The sequence below is a fragment of the Apteryx rowi genome, unplaced genomic scaffold, assembly GCF_003343035.1.
Source record: "Apteryx rowi isolate R43461 unplaced genomic scaffold, aptRow1 scaffold_229, whole genome shotgun sequence".
Lineage (NCBI taxonomy): Eukaryota > Metazoa > Chordata > Aves > Apterygiformes > Apterygidae > Apteryx > Apteryx rowi.
The window spans coordinates 720,565-746,913 of record NW_020448630.1 but is presented as its reverse complement, the minus strand read 5'-3'; the positions used below and the strand labels follow the sequence as shown (position 1 = coordinate 746,913).

The following is a 26,349-nucleotide window of genomic DNA, read 5'->3' as shown; positions in this document are numbered from 1 at the left end:
AAGAAAACAAACACCACATGAAAGGTTGCTGCACAATGGTCTCATTTTCTAATCTGCCCATAGGATCAGGAAAAGTATGCAGTGGGCTTGTGTGATGTGGATAGCTTTGGTATAAAAACTTTGGGAAGCAAGAATTAGAAAATATTTGGCCTTAAATTTTTATCATACTTTAATAGATTTTTGAAAAATTTTCAGGTAGACTGAGTTATTCAATAACTCCACAGTTAAAATTATCAGATGCTCCCCTGACTGTATTTTTCTTCCTGGGAAACTTTGTAGACTCACATCTGTAGGTTGGCATTTTTTCTTAAAAAAAAAAAAGAAAAAAAAAGCTTGCTTATGTAGAATCCTATAGGTTTAAAACACATTTGAATTTGTAATACAAATTAAATKTACTGGTCAAAACAGATTATTTCCTGCTACAACCCTCCATTTTGAAATAAGATACCTGATTTAAGCCCCATAGCCTCATATAGCTGGCACATGGCCAAATCTGTAATAATAATATTAGTTTGGTTAAAAATAAAAAATAAAAAAAAATCAGGCAGCAAGAGAGTGAGTTTCCTAAAGCAACTAGTCTTGATTGATCCTAAATGCTTTGGAACACCTGTTTTCCACATATCCTGTTTCCAGAACAAGCTTTTAAGAAGCTTTACACTCAGTGCATGTGTTCATCAAATTAACATTATGGTTTATAAGAAAAGCTTAGCTGCTTAGAAGTGCACTTAAGTACTTATATTATTACTGCATTCAGGTAGAATGGATTAGAAGAAATCATTTATTAGCAAATAATTTCTTATCAATTATATTAATAGATATCAATATTAGATTATCAATTAATAAATTAATGACAAAAATAAGATTTATGAAACGTTGTATTGTGTGCTGCACAGAATACAAGAAGACATGGTTTAATATTTAGTTATTATATGAATTGCCTTTGTGAATGAATGCATATCTTAAAAATCATTCAGCCAAAGGAACTTGAAAGCTACAACTTTGGAGCTTCATAAGTAGTTGTGGATTAAGATGTTGTAACTATAGTTGTAAATGACCATAAAAATGGAAATTAGAGGTAGAAAAAAAGCCTTCTAAAAAGTCATTTGAAGCCTGCAATGAGGCCAGCTCCATTATGCTGCAAGAGCTTTCATTTAATATGACATGAAATGCTGATATCTGCAGATACTTCCAGTTTGCAAGTTGACTTGAAAGGAACAAATATGACCTCTTCCCCCAACTTTCTTGTATTGTCTCTGTGAGAGGCTGTTTTTAAAAAACAGCAGAGCCTTGCAGTTTGGAAGAACAGAGAGAAACTGATAGCTGGGGCTTTGTGTGCCCATAAAAATGTAGAAAATATTTTTTCTTTTTTCTGCAAGCTAGATGGTGATAATGGCACCTGACAAGGGACTGGATCTTGTCTTTCCTTCTTGCTTTTTGGGCAGTCAGAGCTGCTAGACATTCCAGTTCCCAAGTCTTACACTGTACTAGCAATCAAGCACTGTCCCGTCAACCCCCCACCTCTTAACTGTAGAGCCATCCATCCATGATTAAGAATATCAGATGTACGCTTCTGCTGAAGTCATCAGCATTAAAATATTTAATGCCTAGATCTAAACTGTTTCTGTGTTTTAGATGTAATTCTTCACAACAGGAGACAGAATATACCCATTTCAAAGAAATCCTTTCACACTCTGCAGACTCAACCTTCCACCATGCCTCAAAAACAAACCAGTCAAGAACTACTTAGGACTTTCTTATTAAAAACAAACAAACACATGATTTCCAAAASAATGGGGAAGCAGTAAATTCAGGCTACATCTTGTCTTTCTACTGCTGATACAAATCAATTTTTGAGACACCTCTTTTCCCCTGTAAACCCTGAATTCAAAGAATGCTTACTCATGCAAATAGATATACTCCAGGAACAGACCTGTTAAGCTCAATGCAACTACTAGCATCCCTTACTACTTGCAGGATTCAATTTTTGCAGCTAGCACAAGACAATTTGTAAACAATATAATGTTCCTTCCCAAACATCTACTCAGATTTTTGAGGCAAAATAACACTCAAAGAAGTTCTTTATTTTAAAAGGCTTTTGCCATCAAAAGTGGCACAAAGGACAGTGGTTGGCTATCAAATGGCAGGAGGAGCCCAAAGCTAATTAACTTGATAGAAGGTTCTTAGGAAAGAAGAGCTAAAATAAATCCACCATCTATTTTAAAACCTTGTAAAACCTTTAACTCTGCTACAGGTTTGGTTCTCTAGAAGCAAAAAGAAAGACCAGTGAACTGTTTTTTAAATAAACAGCAGACCAGACTCATTGTTGATTGACACTTCAATGTATTAAAGTTACTGATGAAATCAGTCTCCTACCTAAACCTCACAGTGTCTTCACTTTGTGGATCTTGTGAGCTTATGAAAAATATCTTAGTTGCTTCATTAAACTTCACACTTTCTTCCATCCCAACTTTGTTTTATGGTATATCAGCTATGCATAACGTATGCAGCTCTCAAAAAGTCCCACTGTATTTAAGTTTTTCTGCAGGGCGCAAGCCCACAGTCCCCAAGGAGTGAAGCCTGGAGCAAAACCTTCAGAAACCAGTGAAGTCCACCAGCAAAAGGAGTTTTGTCACTGGCCATGCAGATGTCCACTCGTGCCAACCTGCACCCCTGGGGTAAGCTTGGTAAAAGATGGTTGTGGCTGCTGTAAGGTCTGTGCCAAGCAGTCAGGAGAGACCTGTAATGAAGCAGACGTCTGTGACCCCCACAAAGGCCTCTACTGTGACTACTCTGAAGACAAGCCTAGGTATGAAACAGGCGTGTGTACATGTAAGTTGCTCTTTCACATTCTCTTCTTGAAATCTAGGAGGGTGGGACCACACAGGTGAATGGTTTCAAAGGAAAAATCCTTGCTGGTGCTGCACAGCTCTGCACTATGCAATTTATACAAATTTAGACATTGTATTGTTCAGTCAGAGAACTGGAAACTAGGGTAGGGACTATCTTTAAACTTACCTGCTTATGCATCAGTGAAACCAGTTCACTGTGCATAACTTTGTTATTTGCAGACATGTTTATGACTGATCTAAAGTTAAGCAGCTTTAGCTATCACTGGACACAGATAAAGATGTGCTTGAACTACTATGAAYCTGAAGCTGTGAAAGCAGAAAACTCAGCAAAGGATAATCATATTTTAGCACTTTGTAAGCAGAAACCACCTGCTCATAATTCATTAGTAACTGTTGTTTACCATTTGCAGATCTTGTAGCTGTAGGATGTGAGCTCAATGGAGTTTATTATCTTAATGGGCAGACCTTCCAACCTAACCCTCTTTATAAGTGTCTGTGTATCAGTGGTGCAATTGGATGTACACCTGTATTCACACCAAAATTAGCAGCAAGTCCCTGCATCAGGGTCATGGGCAGAAAGAAGTCTGGACAATCCATCTGTGGCCCTGGACAGCACAAGCAACTTCAATCAACAAGTTACAGACTCATGCCAGGTGTGCCTGAATAGACTGGTAAACTTTCCTGTAGATGAGACTCATTTAATTTAGTGTCCCAGAAGGGTAGGAGGAGGCGCTTGATCATCCACTCATTCCTCTTCCTTCTCCAGCAGCCTTGCTGACAGCATGCACTGGCAGTTTCTTAGTTCTCCCTCAAGGCCACTGCCAGAGTGACTGGTCTGTCCCAATAACCCCTCAATTCTCTTAGCTCACAGACTCTTTTCTCCAAACCTGATGGATATGAAAAGCAAAAAGCCTTTTGGCTTTTGTTGTGACAGAATTGGCCAAAGCAATCTTCAATCCATCTTTTTGCAGATTTTTACTACTCCTCAGAATAGACCAATCAGGGTTGCTGGTGTGCAACAGCTTTGCAAACTAGGAGCTTCCTTACTTCTTTTGTGSTGGGGAATCTTGGTTATCACGTATCTAAATTGGCTTGTTGCAGGCCTCTTCTTTCAGTAAAAAGCAGAAAATTATAGCAGCTTCCCTTGATTGTTCAAAAAATTTCAGGTCACTGCAAGGACAAAAGTCCCCTCAAGAGTCTCCTGTTTTCTATTCAGTCTGATCAAAAAGATACAGCAGTTCACCTATGCAATACTGCTAGGATCAGCTCATATTCCCTTTAACCTTATTCTTGCTCTGCAACTAACACTGTAGTACCCTTGATCACGCTAAGAAAGCGCCATCGCCAGAAGCAGCTATCCTGGCCCTTCCCTGCCGCAGCTGCCTGCTCTGTGCTGCCTCCTTCCCTGTGCATGTGCAAGCATTTACATAGTGAAACCAATCTTCATTAAAACTAATGTGGGCACAAGAAACAGCAGAGCCCTTCTTCAGGGCTCTCTTAACTGTTTCTTCTCCAAGATGCAGGTGATGGAGAAGGGCAGCTAACCAGGCCAGTACACTCAAACAGACCAGAGGCACAGCTGTTCCAGTGAGATTCCCAGAGCTAGCATCAACTGAGCTACATAAACACAATATGGAAGATCTGTGCCAATGGAGGTGCTTGAAAACAGCAGATAACCTGAAAAATGAGGAAACGGACATGTGCAGCTCCCCTATCCCCCAAATATTTTGAAGTATAAACTTCATTTTCATACTATTCCCCCTCTGAAGAAAAGCACCTTGAAATATTGTTTCAAAATGAGGCCTTCCCTCTTCACATTTCCAGTACAGCAGGAGTAAATTAGTGTGAATTTGTGCACGACTTGCATGAATGGCTCAATGGACTAATATCTATTTTGAAAGTCTTTCTTTTGTTAGTGTGGACAACAACTGCTAAGTTTTATTTCTGCTCTTGTTTTGTTTTCCTGCTTTCCTTGTGCATTCTTATTTACCTGATTTATATAAAGAGGAATGTACCTAGATCATATTTAAAAAAATGTGCTAAGTATAAACAACTATTTAACTTTACTTTATTTGCTACAGATATGTGACAGGCTTTTAGTCTGCTTGCTGCAATGAGATCTTTAAATTGCTTCCAGGTATCCTCATAATTCTGCCTGTGCTGTCCAAATGCACAGATTCCACAGTCATTTTTTTTGCAGAATTTCACCAWACTTTTGCACTATTTACAATTTTTTTAATTTATTTAATAAAGCCAACCTAATAAAAGCTCTAATCCATAAGAAAGTAGGCTTTTTGATGATATCTGGAAATGAATGGAGAAATGTTTTCTCCTCAATACAAAATCTAAAGCCTTCACAGTATCTACTAAGAATCTGATATTAATATTTTCAACATCCATTTTCAAGCTGTGCTTGGCCTAAGCTAATTTTCAAAGTCTCTTCCCACATTTCACAAAAATTTCTCAAAGAACTGTTATGACATAACATTTTAATAACATTAAACTGGAGACATACAACACATGCCATTTCATAGTCCTTGTTGGGATCTGAATATCTGGTGTCAGTTAATTTAATGGGAACTCAGTGCCAAAACTCTTCTATAGCTTTGCTTGTGCCTCATCTTTAGATTTACCTACAAAAGCATCTTCATGAACAGAAATCAAATGTTTATCCTTTCATTTTCAATTGATCCTTCTGGGGCTGTTTCACTGCATAAACTATATATTGCTCTCTTAGCTTACAGAAACTTACCGCTAGTTTTGAAGAAAAAGTGCCTAATACAGGCAACTCCTTGGACACCCTGTTCCAGGACCTGTGGCATAGGCATATCCAGTAGAGTGACCAACGAAAACAGTAAATGTGAAATGAGAAAAGAAAAGAGATTATGCTTCATTCGGCCTTGTCAGACTAATACACTGAAGACGATAAAGGTACTTTCTAATATGAAGTGACTTCCTAATATAAAATGGAAATATTGGAGGTAATGGAAAAACTGATGTTTTAGCAATACTTACTAATATAAAATGACTACTTTTTTAAGAGTCATATAAAATGTCTCTTCTCCCTTTTGTACAAATCTTCCTGAAATGCAAGCTTCAGTCTTATCTTAAGCTTTCAGTAGTAAACTACAGAAGTGTAATTTCAAGCAAAACAATAGATTATACTGAAATAAAAGGGGTGCTGATGCTCTCCTGCTGCTCAGTTACTCAGGAAATATTTTCTATTTGTTGGCTGTTATAGAAAAATAAGACAGCTTCTAGAAGGGGTAATTTTCAAGATACTTTTACGTAAACTTTGCAATTTTTTTTATATGTTCTGTTTTCTATCTGTAAAAACCTCAGGCTTTTCTTTGTTTTTATATTAAAGATTCCAAAAGGAAAAACATGTCAACCGACATTCCAGCTTCCTACAGCAGAGAAACTAATCTTTTCTGGATGTTCAACCACACAAAGCTATAAACTAACTTTCTGTGGGGTGTGTTTGGACAAGAGATGTTGCATACCTAGTAAGTCCAAAATGATCACTATACAGTTTGAATGTCCCAATGAAGGCTCCTTCAAGTGGAAGATGATGTGGATAACATCTTGCATATGTCAGAGGATTTGCAGTGATCCAAGAGATATATTTTCTGAACTCAAGATTTTATAAGGAGTTACATCATTGACAGTAATAATTGCAAGGGTGACAGCACATTCACATCCTGAAGAGTCAGCCTAAAACCCCCCAGCAATCTTTATAGTGAAACTACATATGTGAATATTCATCGGTTAAGTATCAACTGCAAAATGTATATAAGATCACATCTTTTTAAACTTTTTTTTATATGGGGAAATGCATTCTTGAGAAGTATGTATATGCTATTAGTACTGTCAGAACAAGAGTTTTTGTAATTAAAACAAAAAAAAGCACAGCAAGACAGCTTTGTACCCCATTGTAACATGCGCTGCCCAAAATGACAAGTACGTGTAAATTCATAGACGCTCTAAGTAACCTATTAGAAAAAGACATTTTAATCTGTAATACCTCATCTATCATCCTTGGTTATCAATATAACATTTACAACTATGTATCTGCAAGGCTAAAACACATCAGTGATGTTTCAAACACACAAAAAGTGAATTTAAAGCTCAGACTGCTTCTTGCAGCAATTAATCTTTCCCTAGTGCTACGAATATAAAAAAAATGCACTTGCAAAGGAACAAAGAAGGGGACACCTACAGATAACAGAACTGCAAAATTTCAAGGAAATGCCTATATTTAAAATGCTTTCTTTTAAAAAAAATGCTCTCAACAAATATTATCACAATGTTTTATTGAATACTTCTGGCCTCATACACTGAAAATTATGCTTACTTATACACCCACTTGAGCTTTAAGAATTCATTGTATTGGTCCATTCTGATTTGAAACGGTTTACTACTGTCTTGCTGTTTTAAGACAGTCAAAGTTGGCAAGCAACTGGAAATAGCTGCACATTTTATTTTGTGAAAGTTCTTATCATAATATAAAAGTCAACTTACCCCAATAATTATATATTAAAACATCTATTTAACTTGCATTCTTTTAAGCATATAATCTTCGTTCTCCAAACAGTCTTCACTGTAAGTGCTTGTTTCACTCAGAGGTATAGTGTATTAATTCATTATCAAGTGCAACTCAGCTTTCATGAACATGTATCATTAAAATAACATGTTAATTAATACTCCAATTATAATATTTGAAAGAAAACGCATTTTCTTGAGTTTTCTGATATTGCCACTTTTGATCTCAACTGAGAATGCTCCAATACAGCTAATACAATAATAAGCTGAGTACAACAAGGAAGCAAAAATATAAACTATGAACACTGTTTAGAGCATTCTGAAATGACACCTAGTATGCTGCAAAATTTAAGAAACCAGTTTCATTAGAGGTTTGCTTTCATCTTTGAAAACAGCATATGGGTTCTCCTTCTCTTCATAGTAACTTGTTAAAAAAATTAATAGACTAGTAGTGGTGATCTTTCTTTGAAGCAGGGCCTGCCTTTAGTTTACTTTAAGTTCAAAGTCTGAGAAGACTTTGAGAACTACATTTTGGGCTGCTACAACTTTTCTTTCTTCTTACAGCATGTGGTATGTCAACTCTACAATTAGTATGACACCTCTCTACTGAGTTCCTCCATGGTTAGGTGCTGGAGAGCAATACACTTTCAAATCTTCCTTATAGGATGGGTCCACCACTTAATATGACCCCCCCCCCCCCACACACACACAGAGAGCTGAGGAGGCAGTTGTCCCAGTCTCATTTTGGAACGACAAGATGTAGGCGCTCCGCAAGTCATTCTGGTTAACTGGAGTGGTTGGAATGCTTGGGAAAAAAAAAAAAGCAAAATAACAGTTCTTCCTTCTTTACACAGCTATCTTCAGTCTTGATGGATCTATTCTAGGCCCACCTTTTGTGGCATCCAGTTCATTATACTCTTCTATTAGGTCAGACAAAGACGATATGGCTTCAGAGAAACAGCTTTGTTCCATCCCGTCTATATGCAGATAATGGTGAAGATGAGCCTATGAGAATAATAAATTCAGCTTTAATCTTTTCTTGGTGCCTGACTTAATTCATTTGGCTCCGGAAACATCATTTAGCCTGCACCAAAGAGGGTAGTGCAAAGCATTGTAGAAAGTAGATTTAAAGACAGTTTTCATGACATTCCTTGCTAATATACTTGGCAACTTTAGTAACAATCCTCTAAGGAATTACAGTTGATATTACTGATTTCTTATGCATGGAACTTTTCATATTCTGTCTTCTGGGGGACGCTTGAACAAACTGGTAGGTAGATCTGTCAGATACTGCCTCATTGCTGAAGAAAATAAGTGTATTGTCTTGTAGGTACAGGTAAATAAATGGTTTGCTTTTTATGCAGCAGTTGTTGGAATGATTCCTTGATAGGTACCACAAGCTGGGTTGGGCTAAGGTTCTAAGTAGTCCCTTTGTTAAAACTAAGATTTGTTTCCCAATAATGCAAGATAGTAATGCTTAGTGGCTATGAATGGTATAATAAATGACAGAGCCATACCTTTTTCTTGTAGAGCCTCATGAATCTGTCTTTGAGTTCCATAAAAGTTGGTTTCACACAGGTGTTGTTTGCTAAAGCCAGAAGCGAGTGGGAATGACCCACGGGAGGTACTGAGCACAAGCCAGTTTTCCATCCCTCTTGATTCCAGGAAACAAAGTGCATGGAAGGCTTCAACCTGTGATTCAGAAGTTTACAGATATATATGGAACGTAAAGAACACAAAGCCTAAGTTTCCTTTGCTAACAAACGGTCTCAAAAGGTCGACTTTTAAGCTTTCAGGACTAAGAAAGCCAGTTATAACTACCATTTTGCATAAGACATTTTAGGCTTCAGACTAAAATTGTTTATGTATTTTAAATTTAAATTGCAAATAACAATTTTTGTTTAATGTATCAATTTTTGAAAAGCAAAGTTACAAGGCACCTATTTCTATAAAAGGGACTGCAAGCACTGAGTCTCATGAAAGGGGCAGATTAATAGTGTGAGGGAACAGTCAGTCTACCTACAGTTTAGGTGTAGGTAAAATGTTTTCGATTCTAGAAATTTTCTCTGTGCACTCCTGTCTGCATGTAAACTTCATTCTGTATGAGAAGCTTGTCTGCCCTTCCTGTTGTAGTCTACTACAATAGTGTAAGAGACAGCAATGAAGTGCTCACAGCACAGGGTTGTTAAAATAAGGATGACTCCCTACCCACACGAAAAAGGGCTGGCTTCTATTCAGAAAAAAAACGAACTTCTACTACAGAGCCTGTTCCTCCAACATCTCATACTGGCAGGAGACCTGGGGAAGGTTGGGCTTTCTGAGAATGGGAGGAGCAGCTCAGGGACATCGTCAGTTCCCTTTATTTGGAAATCCAAGAATGCTGTAACTATTATGCCAATTTTATTTACATTTTCTTCTCTTCTGAAATTAAGAAAAATATTTTTTGAGTAAAATGATTTGGTGTTGAAATTCTTCAGATGAAAAGTGAGAGCACTGTAGACAACTGACAACAGCTTCTATAATAAATACCATGAGTATAATAAATACCATGAGTACTTTGTGCAGTATTACAAACCTTTCAATATTTCTGCGAAGGTCTGAAACCTGCACGTTTCCTCGAACAAGAAGTGCACAGGCAAGGTAGAGACTATGCTTTGGATCTGCTTGAATTAGTTGATGATCTCTACTAAAAGCATCTGAAAACATCTGATCCAGCCTGGGTCAAGAGAAAGCAGAGTTATCTTATTAAAGCAGGTTACAAAAGTTCTTCAGAACTCCCACTTTCAGAGATTAAAAGGTTCATAAAGTTCTGAAAATAAAGGTACATTTAAATTGTGATAGCGAATGACAGAAAAAAATATTCAAACGTTTATATCTACATATATGGTATTAGAATTTTTTTTAATAAGTAGACCATATTTCTCCATTCTCTCTAATGGTCCAACCCAGTGTTGAGTCTGAAGTCAGAGAAGTTGGCAGACTAAAAGAGACCTTTAATAAGGAAATTAGGTCAATGGTTACAAATTTTTAAAAAATATTTAAGTGGATTTAACATCCTGAGGTTCTAGTTACATGACAATTTGAGCAGGCAATCTCACTGCTTGTGGAGGACCTGACAAGAAAATACCAAAGTGCTGCTGATCATTACAGAACTGATCATCTGCCTGTTCTACTTCACTGTCTAAAAGGAGCAATGAATCATATCACTACATTAATTTTGGTTAATGATTTAGAAAAATACAGCCTATATATGTTTGCCCACTTATTCTAATTTTATCCTGCATGCCTGCCTTAAAAGATGACACAGCAGACCATATTCTTCTTATCTCCTCAAGCAAGTCTTATTAGGTCTCTGTGGACCCATAACATCTAAGCCATTCTTTTTATTTGTTCCAAAGTCTCCGCATCTATCAGCCCTATTTTTTTCAAATCACTTCTCCCAACAATCTGCCTGTTAAAAAAAAAAGGGTGTGGGGGGAGACAAACATACTACTCTTCCCACCTCACACCTCCTTCCAAAATACCGTTGACTCTGCATTTCCCCACAGTCTGCTATCCTCCCTCTAGCACTGTATTGACTCCTCAGGGTATAGTTTCAAGAGAGAGACTGAGCTGATTGTCACAACTTACTGTCACAGAAAGAGGGTAGTTCCATTCTCTTTTCCACCACTTGTTTGCCTATTCCCACCATTTACCCTTAGCTGCCTCTATCACTTTTGGAACTTTTTGCTGACCTGATCTCGCTCTCTAAAATAGAAGAAACTTATTTTAATGGGTTATTTTTCTGCCATGTCAGAGGGATAAATCATCTTACAGAAAGGTTGACAAGCATCAGCAGAAGGAACCAGTGGCTGGAAAACTGAGAAGGAAAGATAAAAGGTGGAAGCGTAACATGTCCCTTTTGATTGTTACAATAAGCTGTTAAACAGGCTCACTGCATCTCATAAATGAAGCAAGATGCCCTTACTTCCCAAAGAGACTTGTTTAATTCCTTGTTTGTCTTTGTAGTATTTTGTAAGTGAAATGCAAAGTGTAACTTAATTTGTGGTGGGTTTTATCTATCACCTAGTAATAAAGGCATTTCCCAGCTGAGCTAATAAAAACACATTTTAAGTTTGCTGACTTAACCATTACAGAGGTATGATCTTAAAAGGCAAATACCAGTTCCTCCATGTTTTTTTTTTAACCTCATTTTCCTTCCCTCATCACTCTGGTATCGCTCATGTTGTGCTGATGTAGCTGAACAATCCACTTTTAGGTGCTAACATCTCCAGGAAGTCACAAGAAGTGCTTGTGAAGGGATGGGAACATGACCCACAGTTAGGGAAATGGGACAGAGAATGTTCTCAAAATCAGCAGGACAAAATTGAATATATGGCAGGCTTTTAAAATTCATTAACTCCTCCCTTTCAAACTTCCAGAACTTCTACCCTTAGTTTTGCTGAAGAATGAATTTTTAATGGAAACTATAGAAGAATTAAAAGTTAAACTTCAAATCTAAAGACAGTTTGCTAATTCCATAATAACCTCTTCTTCTTACCTTCTAGAAGGTACATTAACATCAGCCAAAGTATACAGAGGAGTCAAGCTTGAAACCAAGTAATGAAGTCTAGGAAAGGGAACCAAATTCATGCTGATTTCATTAAGATCCATGTTAAGCGAACCCTCAAACCTAGCAGAGCTGAAAAAATAACAGAACTGTTTTAAAGCTATTTAAGTAAATGACTTCTGTAAGGTAAACATTACTTATATCTATTTTTCAGCTGTTCCCCATAATGAAACAATAAAACAACAGAGTTCAAGAATACCATTTCAGGAAATGCGAAACTGTTTAATTATAAATACTGAATTTTCACATTGGGCGGTAACATTGCCATTTCTCATTTCCTTGCATTTCTCATAATAGAACAATTAAGCATCAAGAATGAGACCTTATGTTTATTGGCTGTAGTCTTTAGCATTATTTTTCAGTATGTGGCACAACTGCTTGAAACCAGTTTTAATACACAGGCATAATAAAATGTGTGACTTTAAACATTTCTGACAAACTGCTTAAGAAAAGCAGACCAGTACTCTGAAGGTATATTTCACCAGGAGTTTCTTCCAGCAGTGGACGATTTAGGTGCTACAATGGTCTGATGACATTTATAAAAGGATATATTTGGCCTAGGAAGGCTAATCTCCATGGACTCCATCCAATATTATTGGAGGATAATATGCTGCCTACAGACCTCGTCTTAAGTTCTTAGACTATCACAGCTACAGCAACACCACTGACATCTGAATACCTCCTTATACTTCAAGGCTTAATCATAAATTCTTAAAAAGAGGAGATTAATACCAAATTGAAAATAATCAAAATTTTTTGAGGTGATGTAGGCCTGAATATCTGTGGTGCATTCTGCCTCCAGCAACATTATTTTACAGAGTTATAACCTGTAACTTTACCTTGTCAGGTTCAGCAGCAAGTTGGCTATGATATTATTCATGGCATCAAATGACTTCTCCTGTACAGCTTTTGTACTGCCTGCACTTGATGTTACCAAGCTGTTTTGCTTCACAATTGATCCTAGCTTTCCAGAATTGACCATCTGATGAATTTTATTAACTATATCAAACAAAGACTTTGAGAGAAAAATAAAACCAGAAATCATACAAGAAGTCTTGGGCACAGAGCTTTCAAATTCAGTACCTCCATTTTTTATTTCAAATAATCTTAAAACTCAAAGAAAAACTAAGACATGGTAGTTCTAGTTCAAAGATTGTGCTATGATACCCGTTAAGTCCAACTTTTGACCAATTCCAATTGACTGAAGTGTTTCTGAATGTTTATTCCTTACATGTCACAAATGTACACAGCTTAACTCAGAAAGAAGTTTGAATTCTATTCAGATATTCCAAAACCTTATCTTCTAAAAACGGATATTTCAAATTCTTGTAATTCCCATGAAAGCAAAAATATATTCTTTAAATACACTCCACTTTCTCTAACTTTCTTATAACCAAAAAGCAATTCAAGAGAGTCAAAGTTGGATTCAAAAAGAGTCTAGTTGTTTATGTGGCCAGGTACGTCTATGATGCTCACATCCCTTACCAGTAAAGTCAAGTCTATTTGAATTTGGAGTGGGTTATTCATTTCCCTTGCAGTATTACACTAATGCTACACATAAATTGATCGTTAAAATGATTTTTAAGATTCTTGTCCTCAGTATATAGGAGCCTTTCACTGTTTACCTTCAAAAAGACATGAAAAAATTCACTCTAGACTACTTTTGAGGGTGGAAGAGTGACTTTTTTTTTTGGAAGATGGAAGGAACAAAGTGACTTTTAAGTGATAACCAGATTCATTTCAAAAGCCTGCAAGTGACTTAGGAGTTCAATTATCATTTTAAGAAATGAAATGATGCTTTTTAAGACTTGATTCTAAAAATCAATACACAGAAGGAAGAAACACTTCCTATATGCAGTTTAATAAAAAAGAAATAGAAATAGAATATTATTTCTTACTTCATTCTCTATTGGTAGCACACAGTCTGCATGCTCATTAAGCTCCTTCATAGCCAGAACACTATTATACGGAGAAATAATAACATCATCTTCACTAGAGGGATAAACTGAAGTAACAAATCTATATACTTCTGGGAATTCATCCTCAAGCAAATTCAGTACAAAAGTTCCAAGACCAGATCCTGTCCCTAAAAATAATTATGAATGAGAAGACAGAATGAGAGAAGATAAAAGTTTTCCCATGTTCTTATATGCATTAAATCTCATATACTGGAAACATACAACTTTTCAATTATACATATGAAAATTTTCTGAAGTATTCAGCAGATTGTAAAGGCTACTGGCACATAAATTTAGGCAGAAAGTTATTTTTCTGTCTTGGAAAACTTAACTGACAAAAGTATTTCCCATACCAGACAGGATGAAATACACAATCTCAGAAATTTCTGCAAACTAAAAAGTCCTAAAACATGCATCAGTTCAGACCAACCAAAATTTTCCTGACCTGGTCTTTTATTTATTATTTTAAAAATATTTATTTGAAATTTTAAGGAAAATATTTGTTTAAAAACATTGAACTAACTCTTCTTCAAACAAGTCTTTAAATTTACATTCCCACTGGGGTTTCTTTATAAAGTTTGCTCATTCTCTTGTCAAAATATGATAACCCCTTTCCTCCAACATACACTTTCTCTCATCAACACTGAGTTCAGGTCAGAGAATTAAACTGTAGGCTCTTCTGTCTTGGACAGCTAACAGAACCTCAGCAGCTGACAATTTCATCTATGAACAACGCAGCAGTTTTCTGCAATAGCAGCAAGAATATCTGCAGGGTCTCTCAAAATAAGTAGATGACCATAAAAAAGGCCTTTGACAAAACTCTGTATCATATTTAGAGCTATTTGCAGTGTCTGTTTCCATATCATAATCATTTATAATACATGCTCAATGCCAAACCACTGAATTTGTCCATGTTTCTGGGGAGAAAGACTTAGTGACAAAATAGCAATAACAAAACTGTCACAGCAGAAGATTCTCCCTTCAGATTTATTAGCAAAGTAGTTAGACTGGATTCAAGAGAATTGTGTGGAAAGACGACAGAAAAACAAGAAAGTTAAGTAATGTCAGAAGCCTCCTTCAAATCCTTCCTGAAAACTCTTTGATCACAATTAAAAATAACTTGATTATGGCAATGATGCCAGTGTTCTGAGGCCACTGCCCCTTCTTTTGATCAGTATCACAGCAGTGTTTCCTTGTATTTGCCACCCGTCTTGATCCATCCACTCTGTCTTGTCTTATAATATATAACTGTACTTTTGTTCTGTTTTGACAGAGCTTACTTGAGTTCATGATTAGAGCTCCTTAGTGTTCTAACAAGTAAAAAATAATTCCAATTCCACTTAATTGGACTGTGTTAACAGCTCTGTATTCTGCATGATGTAGATTATTACAGTGATCTTCTCAAGATCTAGGTTTTTCTTTTCACTTGTGGCAGGTGCAATCATACCAACCATACAATTACTTACCACCTCCCATAGAATGAATTACAAAAAAGCACTGTAGACAGTCACAATGTTCTGCAGTTTTCCTCAGCTTTTCCACAATGTTTTCCCGGTACTGACAGCCATACAGCTTGTGACCTACAGCCCTGAAAGCAAGAAAAGTACTTAGAAATGACCCCAACAATCATCTTTCAGTTTTTATTCCAACTCCTCCTATTCAAGATTTTATATGCTATTGCTTAATAGTTCAGAGCTGGTGCAACTTCTGATTTAGGAGAGCTGCAAAGCTGCGACTATGCCATGGGATAGGAGAGTTGGGATATGGTTTTAATATTGAGAATGCAAGCAGCACTAAGTCCACAGCTTTGGAGCTTGCCCTATTATTTTGTATGAGAAGTAAATAAACACCCATGTTGGATGATCAAATTTTACTCAAAATTGTTATTATCAAATGAAGGTTATATATCCCTTAACAAAGAGGACATCTATATGTAACATGTGTACTGATCTTCATTTGAGTATTATGCAAGTCAGCTGTTACTGGTGATAAAAAAACCCAAACAGATCATTTTCAACACACTTTCCTGTTAGATGGTGAGATTATAGAAAGCTTTATTCCCTGTACTGCACTTTCTTCTGGTATATTTGCTGATGATTTGCTTTCCAGTCTGTAGTGCACTGAGTATTATTAGAAATGTATTAAAGTCTCAGTGAAAATTAGGAATTCATTATGTTAATCACCTGTTTCCTGAATTTCTCTTTTTAGTAGTGTAGCTTATATGCACAGAACTGGAATCTGTAGTGCTTAGAAATCAGRAGTGCATTTGTTCATATAACTTCTTTCTTTTTCCACACTAATTGCACAGTCCCAAATAGATTATGGCTTTGACTGAGCAGTGCGAGCAGGTGAATGCCAAAGAAACAAAAATATAAACCATGCTCTTTCAAGAAAAGAGTCCAAAAAGAGGAAGAAAAAAAAATAGAGAAAATGACATATTAGTAGAATTATCCTTCTGTGTAAAATGGTTTTCAAAGCCCTCCTCCAGGCAACAGTAACTCTAAAGTTTACAGGTAATAAGTTCCAGCTCTCCAGGTGCAGTAGAACAAACCAGAAGGCTACTGTTATCATTTTCCTTTTCAATTGCCATCTAATTAGTGCTAGAAATGCTTTCTGAAGAGTTAGGAAAAATTTCTTCTCACCAGTTGTTTCCTGATCCAGAAACATCTGTGATAAGCTGCTTGCTGTCAAACACATCTCTCAATGGCCCCTGCAGAATTTCATTTACCACACCCTCCTCCATGTCAATCAAGAGTGCCTTTGAGAAAAGAAAGAATTAAGATTCAGTCAGTAAGCCAGCCACAATTTGAAATAATGACACAAAGAAATATAAAGATAAAAGATATACGATAAAACATATGTTTTTTCTACTGTGTTCCAGAGGGTCTTGTTTTACAGTTGTAGTTAACTAGGAGATCAACTAGCAAAATTCACCTTGACTGCTTTGCTAGAAGTCATTCAGTAGGACAGCATTTCAGATATTTCAATTTTGCTAAATTTTTTTTTTTAAATACTTTGCCTCAGTACTTCAGAGCAAGGAAATTAAAGCATTTTTATGTTTAAAGCTTTGTTGTTTCTTAATCACTTAAGAAACAGAAGCAGCTTAAAGATGTTGCCCCTTAAAAAATTCAAAAACTCTCTGTAATACCCACAATCATTTTATTAAAATTATACTTTGAATTATTCAGGAAGAATGGCTGCAAACTGCATTACTCCACTGTACCAAAAGAGTTATCGTTAGAAGTTTTATTATTCAAAGTACCTTTTGAAAATATGTTCAGTTATAAGAACCTTATGAAAATTCCTACACTGTCAGACATAAATATGCGATGTAAAGGAATGACCTTTATAGATTGCCTTACTCGTGCTTTTAAAGAGCAGATTTTTCCTTTGGAAATATCATGACCATCTCCACCACTTCTGGAAGAAAAAAAAAATAAAAAAATCCAAACTCAAAACCATACTAGGGAATAAGACAATAAATACTGGTATAAAATGCAGTCCTTAACCTTTACAGTTCAGAGGACTGTTACAACATAAACAGAAACACACTGAACATAAAACACTGCTAGGAAAGAACTCAGAGTGCCCTAAAAGAAAGCAATTACAGCACCCAGKCTCAGTGAGAAATATCCTAAGCAGTATTTCGTCAGGAAGCTGAAAAGATAAGCATTGAAGGCTTACTCTCAGATACAGCCTCTGCTCTGTAGTAAGTCTACAAGCATTGCCAAAAGCATCATCTTTTATCTTAGCATGTGGTATGTCTGCACCATATAATGGAACACAGTGCACCAAGTAGCACCACTGAATTTTCAATAGGAGTAATATGGCACTATGCTACTACTCAGGACATGAAAGTAGTATAACTGCACTAGCAGAGCACTTTGCTTGACTTAATTTTGTCATTGATATTTATTAGTTCAGAAATCATGCTGTGCTGACATAGCTTTATTTTCTTTTTTTCCTGGATTGGTTATACTGAACCAGTCTGGGGGGCTATGCATTATATTCCATCACATCCTTTTTTCACAATGAACTCTGGTGTCTCTGCATTCACAGGATGAGATACTCAGGTCTGGCTAAACTATACCAACACAGGAAAAAAAGGTAGTGAAGATGGCTCTAATTTGCCCCTCAACTTACCTAATTTGGGTGCAGGTCAATCCTCAGATCACACAAAACTTGAAGTATTTCTTAGACTGTTTTACATTCAATCACAAAAACATTCCAAAACATCAGGTGAAATTCCCTACAGTGCTCTCAGTCCCAGCAGAAACAAGTGGAAGAGAGACAGTATAGGACTTCACTGGAACCCTCAAGGAGTTTCTACCTTCTCACTCCCAGCAGCTCTCCAAACACCTTCCATTAGCCGAGCGGCTCATAGCAACCTCCAGTATTCGTGCTGAATTACTCTAGCCTATGCAACTCCTTATGAGAGTCCACTACAGCATCAGCCAATCCAGCTAGAGAAGTTCTATTTCTCTTCAAGGACTAACAAACCCAACAAAGAGGGGAGAAAAATATCTACCTTTCTCCAACTATTGTCTTTATGGTCTTTCATGATAGCCTGTAATTTCAATAACTTACTTGATTCAATTGCTTGGAAAAAATCCTAAATTCTCTAGAATCCCTACATCTCTCTTAGATATGCTTACTTGTTTTATTTTTGAAAAATGGAGTGTTTGTTTGTGTAGATGTGTGTGCCTGTATGTGACTTAACAAGTATGAAGGTTTTTTTTTTTTTTATTTTACGCAGTATATGTTTTTATGTTATTATGCTATTTTTATAATGTTATATGTTTTTTATAAACTGGTCAAATTTTTAAAAATGTATTTAAAACATACATTTCTGCCTATAAAACTATACACTTGTTACTAAGTTGCCTATGACTACCAGTCTTTGCTGTTTATAATGCAATATACATGATCTTACGGTATGACAACTTCTTTTATATTTAGCTATTCAAAACATGTAAAACAATCTACTAAGTTTACCACGACAAGAAAGCTCATATATGAAAACTGTTTTATACAATTCTACCAGAGATGGACYCATCAGCACATTTGATTGTTACACACAAACTCACTATGCATTTGGGTAATTATTTTGCCTGATCTCAGAGGGGATAACCCATCTGGATTATTTTGAAAAGAGGTATGGCATAGCATAGAAGACTGAAGTCTGTCATTTTATGAAATAAATTCTATGCCTGCAATGACCTTCAAGGTGAACTAGTCCTTTTTGATAAAGTTAGAACAAAACCCACCAGAACAGCAAAAGATCAAAACCCCATAACCTTAGCAAGACAGTATTAAACTACTCTCCTTTAAGTTACGGTTCAAGGCTACACTCAAAAATGGAAATTGTTTCAATACGAATACGAACAGCCCCTGGAAAAGGTGAAATTTGAACATTTAGTCTTCTCTTTCCCAACTAGGGGAACCTTCCTTGAAACTTCTATGGTATTCAGTAAGACGAGTCCTTCCTCCTTACATATGGAATAGGGATGTTTACATTACAGCCAACCTGTCAAATTAAAATTTAGTAGTTTCATCTGGCATGTATAAAAACAGATACGTAGTTACAACCAAATATTCTTGATTAAAAAAAAAAAAAAGGATGTTGTAGGAACTGCTCACAAGAAATAGCAATGATAAATTGCAATGCACTTGCATCTTCTTTCAAAGAGGTAAGAATTATTATTTCTCTTCCATTTTAGTTAAAATTGCATTCCATGCTGCAGCCTTGCCATATTACGGAAGTAAAGAGAGGCTGGCCAAATGCTTTCTAATCAATTACAATGCACTGAAATATCCAAGTRGCCAACTGTTTTATTCCTTTAAACAAACTGCAAGGATTTATGTAATTGGACAGAAAAAAGACAACTGAATGCTCTTAAGGTGGGAATTGGATAACCTAAAAAACAAAACAAAACAACCCCCCCCCCAAAAAAAACCCCCATATCTGCTAGTCCTTATGTAATGAACTAGTCAGATAAGAGAGATTTAAAAACAGACAGGTCTTTAAAAAAAGGCCTTTTCTGACTACCTTCTATATAACTCCTCTTACTACTCTCCAATAAATGCTGCTAAGCTAGTAGTCAGAGAGCTTGCAATCTAAACATGATTGGCAATTACAAAAGTTACCAAATCTTGACTGTCCATTTTTTGGATGGGAGGAAGGAAAAAGTAAAACCAAATACATTCAAAATARTTAAAATGGAAAGGGACAGATAGTGCTCTGAAAAGAAGACTAAAAAAGCAAAATCTTTTTTAGCACAAACTAAATATGACCTGAAACACACAGAACTTTAATTCAGCTTAAGAGCAAATACTAGAACTGTTGATCTACTGTGTTAAACTCAAAATGAGCCTCTCGATAGAACTTACCTGGTATCCACGTTCCTAAAGAAACTGCTTAATGCTTCATCATAAATTCCCTTCTAAAAGTAAACAACATGACATAAGATGAAGACTTGTAACATCAGAAATTCTCAGTGCTTGTTCATGGAGTAGTTTAGGTTGGAAGGGACTTCTGGAGGTCATCTGTTAAACCTTCTCACCCAAAGCAGGGCCAGCCTTTAAATTCCAGCTAAATAGCCCTAGTCAGCACTAGAGAAACAGTACTTAATTGAAACATCAACTTGATATTAAAAATTGATCGGAGGATCTAATTAGGAAACGACGTTTTCAGCAGAAGATTAAACAAATATTTTTTTCTTCATATCTAAAGACAGGATTTTACTGCAGATCCCAATGCAATTATTAAAATGTTGCTGTTTAGCTGACTCAGTTCATCAGTGGTACAATACTGGGACAGTTTCATGCCCAYTGTATCAATGCCCATGAAGTTCTGTGGAAAGAAAAACATGTTACACTGTATCAGTGATTCCCAAACTGGGAGCTAATGGATGGTGCTGAAACTTCTTGCTCCACTCTACAACTAAGAGAGACCTGACAAGGTTATACACTTTAATACTGATACTGTTTTACCGACCATTTACCATGGTCTCAGAGACCCGATGAAGTAGAGTCTGGAAGTCACTGCTCTTTGTCTACACTAGAACTCAGGAACTCTCCACACRCATGTGAACTTCGTCCATTACCTTTTTGAAAGCCTTAAAAAGGACTCCTCACCATTATCTTTGTTAACACAAGGAATTTATCAGGAAATAGTATATTTATAGTCATAGCAAGAGGAGTGCATTTTTTTTCTAAGCTGCTCAGCACAATCCACTTCACCGCATGGCATGTGCTAGCATGGAAATGAAGGGTGGGTTTTGGTGTGACTGCTTTTTGGCTTTAATGTCAGTGACACTGCGGTGCAAGTTAAAGATTCTGTATTAAAAAGCCCTCTCCCTTCACATGCTGCCTCATACCTGGTAACCTCTCTCTTTCGGGAGACATCCAGGGCTCTTCCAGGTGGAGAGACTTGAGAAAGCGAATCTGCATCACAGTTCATTAGCTAAACTATGTAAAATCCTATGGAGAGTTTAGCTCTTAACAAAGTGGCCTTAACTTAACTGAATCAATACCGAGCTTTGCCGCTACAGCACGTTACTCGGCACAGGACGAAAGCCGTCCCCTTCCCCCGAGCTGAGATGGGGGGCGGGGGAAGCAGTACCGTTACCTTGTTAACGGCCGCGTGCTCCCGCAACGCCAGGTCCCAGAAGCGGCAGCCCACCTGGTTCCCGCACTGGCCCACTATAAAGGGGGAGAGGGACACAGGTCAGGCACCGGGGAGGGCAGAGCGGAGGGTGTGCGGGGCTGGCTACGCCACCGCCCCTTACCCTGCACCACCACAGACTGCGTCATGGCCGCCTGACCGCGCCGCGTCCAGGGGCGGTAGCGGYCGTTGCTCCTCGTTCGAACTGGGCGCCCGGAAGCCACGCCCTCTCGGCGGGCACGGCCGTTGGGGACGTTGCGGCGGGCGGGCTCTTCCAACGGCGCGCCGCCCTCCCGCTTCTCCCCCCCCCTCCCGCGGTGGAACGTCCCATCCGCTGGCTTGGCCCGCGGGCGTTGGCCGCCTCCCAGTCGCGAATGGAATATTCCATCGGGGCGGGAGGGGGGGGAACGGGATGTGGCTGCGCGGCACCCGCAGGGTGAGGGCGGGCCTGCTCTGAGGCAGGCAGACTCAAACGGGGCCGTGTGGTGGTCGCGAGTCTGAGGGAGCAGCATTTGGTTGTTTATGCTAGGGGCCACGACTGCTTCTAAAGAATTCAAGGCCTTGGTTTAAGAGTAAGTGTGCACTGAGAGCAGCTGAGGCAGTAGCGAGGTTTCTGTTGCTTGTTTGGGCCGGAGATGATGGGTGTAGGAAAACAGCAATACAAGAAGGGCAGAGGATACGGTGAAGTACTCAGGAGCTCATTCTAGTCTTGAGAGTGAACCTACYGRGACTTGGAAAGTCTCTGTTAAAGCCCAAATATGGGAAACAGGGTAAAGACCTGAAATGAAGTCTTTATGTGGGAGAACAGAAGTACTTACATATAATCCAGTTCATTATCTTTTATGGCTTTTATTTACACAAATGTGTAATAAAATGTATTTTTTTCCAAATATATTATTGAGTGGTGGTGTGCAATGTGCCAAACTGTATGAAAATATAAATTAACTTTAATATGAAAAAAATGGGCATGTAGAAAAGCTGTAATGTTGCACCTTTTCATTCCATCAGGCCTGCAAGTTACATTTTTCTCTAGGCTCTGTTTCGTGACTTACCTCTTGTGCAAATAGTTGTCCACAGTAAAAGTAGGTGCTTTCTCTTGTCTGTTGAACATACCAACTTTGGGGCTAAAAATGAGAGATGAGAGAAATGTAGAGATACTACTCTCAGCATGATAAGACTGGTGCATAGCATAGCTGCGCTGCAAAATGATGTAAAGAATGTGCAAGATGTGAAGCATTCTCTTGCAGAAAGCTCTCATGTGACAAAGACATTTCCACTTCCAGTGGGAGAACAGAAGTTTTTATGCAATCCAGTTCATAAGCTTTTACAGCTAAAATTACTTAGTAAAATGTGTTTTTTCCAAATATATTATTTGTAGTGCCAGTTCACAAACAAAATTTGCTAAATGAAATTCTTAAAGGATTAAGGTACACTGAACTTAAGATTTTTATTATTTACTCTAGAGAAACCATGGTGCTGACTTCTGGACATGACCTGGGAACCCATAGAGATCAGTTGTAAGTGTCCAGAAAAACAAAGTTATACCAAATGACTGATTTTAAAGAACTTTCCTGAAAGTTTTAACTATATATTACAACAAACACAACAATAATAATGCATTATAAATATTACATATAAGAACTACATATCCAGGCTAATTTTGAAAAACTTAGTAGAAAGAAAAGAATCCTACTGAAAATTTGTATATTGTAAGCTGTTAAGAAACACTAATGACCGTATCAAGCTTACTGAAGCTTCGCATTCTAATCTGCAAAGGAGCAATGTCCTCAGTAATAGGCAGGTGGAAACCTCAGCATGAACAGAGCAATACTGCCTTTCTCCTGAGCACTGTCAGAGTCCAGTACTCTCTGTCCAGGCTCTTTTAGATATTCCACAGATGGAGAGTATAATGTTTAATATTAAAGTTTACTTTGAAGGTATTTGATGTTGCACGGGATTTTTGATTTAGCAGAGTGATACAGCAGTATACTGAAATCACAATACAAGTGTATACACTTAGCAAAATATAGCAGTTGCRATATAGAGTTCAATCATAATATCAGTGTGATTCCCCTTACCAGTCTCTATAATATGCTCACCATCACGACACTGGGTGTCCCCAGTCACCAGGAARAAATACATGGGTTGAAGCCAGCTCAAGCCCATTGCTCTCTTCGAAATTCTTTTGTTAGTTGTTCAGGTTTTATACTGCATGTCAGGCTGAGCCACGTATTCACTTTCCTGGTCTGGCTAACTCAGGGAGACATTCACACTCTTGATAAACGCAAGAAGAAACATTTACACCAGTTGATCCACTCAACCAGCATAGCTGTTTATCTAAAACAAAGGCCAACCTCTCCTCTCCTTTGTGTTGAGATAAAAGTCAGCTTTTGGTGCCACAGCTGTGATTAATGAGTCACACCCTACATTATTCCTGAGCTTCATGGGCACCTTGCCCTTGCCCATCTCCTCTGAGCCTTCTCCCATTGTAGGGGTTTATTGGTTGGCCACGAGCACTTCTTTTATAAATCAATCATCAGTGGAAAACTACATGAATATGAATCAGAAAATCAGATAGTAGTTTCTCAGCTCTCTGGACAGACCAGACCTAACCTGTAGCTTAATTTTGTTCCTTGTGGTTACCTGAACTGGTCTCAACCTGTAAGCTGTGGTCTTCTCTAGCTGTTGGATGTGAGACTGTTTCTATACTTCTTGCCTATGGTCATTTCTTTATAGTCTTCCCCTGACATCTTTTTTTGGCCTGACTTGGGTAAAAGCAGCATAGAATTGCTTATAAGCACTCTAAGGCTTAATTTAAAGCCTACAGAAGTTTTCTGATATTAGTGCATGTCTCTGGCTTTCTTTACTCTTTCAGTTTGCTATGCTTTCTGCTTGTTCTTTCACTTAGCTGCAGTTTTTCTGCTCTGTGTCCTGTGTATATGCATCTTTATGGGGTTTGCTCTGTTGAACGTTGTATTGCAGCATGAGAAACCATGCTTTGGCTTCCAAGATACTGTTAAGAGGTCCATGATGGGAAATGTAAAGTCATCATTCTCCTTGAGCTTAGAAGCATTCTGAATCAGAGATGCAACTGAGATTCATATTCATATGGGAACAATTTTTAGTTTCCATAGGAGGCCCACAGGCAGGAAGTGGATATGTAATTATCAGTTTGGCTTGGTGTTTGTGTTCAGAAGTTTAATGAAACTGATAGGCAGCTCAACTATGTAAAAGAAATGATCTCACACTGACCATCTGTTTTGTTATAGTTGAAGCTCCTGATATCCTATAAATGCATGAATCTGGTCAGTTCCCTTCAGAGGCTTTTTGTCTATGTTAATCATTTAATCAGTGGCTTACGCTACTGTGTGTTTCTTATGCTCATTTAATCAGTAACTTTTTTATTGTTGATGTTGTACAGTAATAGCATACAACGGCTTTGAAACACAAATTGAATTGTAGGAGTAAGTTACTGTGTTATTGAGAGGAAATGAGTTGACACGGACTGCTGTGAACCATTGAATATCCTTAAATCCTAATCACAACAAGACCCAAATGCATATCACAACTTAAATACATGTGCTGTGCTTGCAGCATCTTTTTAATGACAGTCATTTCACTATTTAGGCCACATGCTGCTGTAGGGAGAATACGTTGGAATCTGAACCAATGTTATTCTTTGATTTATATCAGGGCTTAGTTCACATATGAAGGGGTTTTTTTACTTGGAATTGTTGGCTTTCTGGGGAATAACCATCAGACCTTTAACTCTTCATCTTTCCTTTTCCTTTTCAGGCTATTGTTCATACTCTTGGTCTCTTATGAAGAAGAAGGATTCATCAGAACCTTCAACTATGAGAGATCTCTACAGGTCTTTAGAAATAAGAGGTACCTGAGCCAGAGATTCTAATTAAATGTATTCTGTTTTGAAGCAATATGGGTATTTCAACTTGAAGGTGGATTCTTTCTTGTGTAGTCTTGCAAGATGACAAATTCCAGTATATTCCATGATGTAATAACAGTGTAGTTGCAGCCCTAATTTAGATCATGGCTACAGTAACACTATTATCAAAACCCTGAAGGCGTCAGAGAAGAAGTATACTCTCCTTAAGGTCAGTGCTCATTTTGTCTTTTGTCTTTCTGCAGAATTGAGATAGTTATGAAAACTGAAAATATTAAAACTGCAAATGAACAATCTAACAATAAACCTTAGAATTTGGAGTTTTTTCCCAGATCTTTGTAAGGGGTTTTCTACTCTAGAGCTATGACTTTCAAGGTAGTTACAGAAGCCAAGTTGAATTCTGGGAAGATTTCTGCATAGGCAGTTGCCTTCTCTTAAACACCAGTAGCTTAGAAATGAATGCAGAGATGTAATGCTATGTATATAGACTGTCTTTGGTGCATATGGAATGGTAATTTCAAGGTCCATGTGGATACTGGGGGCAAGGAAACTTGCATTATTCTGTACTCTCTCCTGACTCTGCAAGTATCCTCTGGATCAGTAACGTTTTTCTTTGGAATCCCTTTCCTGCAGAGGCAAAACCTGCATCTCTGAGGCCTAGAAAGGAAACTTGAGGAAGATAATCCTCCACAAGCACTGCTATGTTTGATTAGCTTTAGGTATATATTAAAGAGAAGTAAACTGAATGGTATCATTTTATGAATTTTAATGCACGTTTTTATTCAGTACTGTTCAGTTTTCCATGTATAAAGTATAAGGACTGA

At 37.4% G+C, this 26,349-nt stretch overlaps 2 protein-coding genes and 1 long non-coding RNA gene across 19 annotated transcripts in view; 2 read left to right on the top strand and 1 right to left on the bottom strand.

Moving 5' to 3' along the window:
• The first annotated feature begins 1,319 nt into the window (after nucleotides 1-1,319).
• WISP3 (WNT1 inducible signaling pathway protein 3) lies at nucleotides 1,320-7,048 on the top strand. Its single transcript, XM_026065554.1, has 4 exons — nucleotides 1,320-2,829; nucleotides 3,260-3,502; nucleotides 5,587-5,780; nucleotides 6,217-7,048. Exons 1-4 carry the CDS (start codon nucleotides 2,502-2,504, stop codon nucleotides 6,496-6,498), a joined length of 1,047 nt encoding a protein of 348 aa, XP_025921339.1. The 5' UTR covers nucleotides 1,320-2,501; the 3' UTR covers nucleotides 6,499-7,048.
• On the bottom strand, nucleotides 2,649-21,828 carry TUBE1 (tubulin epsilon 1). 17 transcript variants are annotated; one of them, XM_026065538.1, is made up of 14 exons: nucleotides 21,749-21,828; nucleotides 21,589-21,662; nucleotides 20,349-20,401; nucleotides 17,303-17,378; nucleotides 16,601-16,716; nucleotides 15,425-15,546; nucleotides 13,899-14,086; nucleotides 12,840-13,015; nucleotides 11,932-12,072; nucleotides 9,967-10,107; nucleotides 8,909-9,083; nucleotides 8,282-8,396; nucleotides 5,602-5,662; nucleotides 2,649-2,737 (listed from the first exon to the last, which is right to left on the bottom strand). In XM_026065538.1, exons 1-13 carry the CDS (start codon nucleotides 21,771-21,773, stop codon nucleotides 5,625-5,627), a joined length of 1,440 nt encoding a protein of 479 aa, XP_025921323.1. In that variant the 5' UTR covers nucleotides 21,774-21,828; the 3' UTR covers nucleotides 2,649-2,737; nucleotides 5,602-5,624. The 17 variants fall into 17 exon arrangements, with proteins under 17 accessions (XP_025921323.1, XP_025921322.1, XP_025921324.1 ...); XM_026065537.1 differs by lacking the exon at nucleotides 2,649-2,737 and having other exon boundaries at nucleotides 5,529-5,662; XM_026065539.1 differs by lacking the exons at nucleotides 2,649-2,737; nucleotides 5,602-5,662 and adding an exon at nucleotides 6,400-6,478.
• Nucleotides 21,829-22,097: 269 nt separating this feature from the next.
• The window catches only part of LOC112965975, a 36,524-nt gene continuing 32,272 nt past the window's right edge, over nucleotides 22,098-26,349 (top strand). The window contains exons 1-3 of the long non-coding RNA XR_003253441.1: nucleotides 22,098-22,196; nucleotides 23,088-23,141; nucleotides 25,420-25,512. This is a non-coding gene — a long non-coding RNA (uncharacterized LOC112965975). The remainder of the gene's footprint in view (nucleotides 22,197-23,087; nucleotides 23,142-25,419; nucleotides 25,513-26,349) is intronic.

Excerpts from the sequence above, each read along its gene's own strand:
- WISP3 (XM_026065554.1), top strand. The coding sequence starts at position 2,502 with ATGCAGCTCTCAAAAAGTCCCACTGTATTTAAGTTTTTCTGCAGGGCG. Across the intron at positions 2,830-3,259 it reads TGAAACAGGCGTGTGTACAT|ATCTTGTAGCTGTAGGATGT; the intron begins GTAAGTTGCTCT and ends TACCATTTGCAG. Across the intron at positions 5,781-6,216 it reads ATACACTGAAGACGATAAAG|ATTCCAAAAGGAAAAACATG; the intron begins GTACTTTCTAAT and ends TTTATATTAAAG.
- TUBE1 (XM_026065533.1), bottom strand. The coding sequence starts at position 21,773 with ATGACGCAGTCTGTGGTGGTGCAGG. Across the intron at positions 21,663-21,748 it reads GCAGTCTGTGGTGGTGCAGG|TGGGCCAGTGCGGGAACCAG; the intron begins GTAAGGGGCGGT and ends CCCCCTTTATAG. Across the intron at positions 13,016-13,898 it reads TGCTACCAATAGAGAATGAA|TCTTTGTTTGATATAGTTAA; the intron begins GTAAGAAATAAT and ends TTTCTCTCAAAG.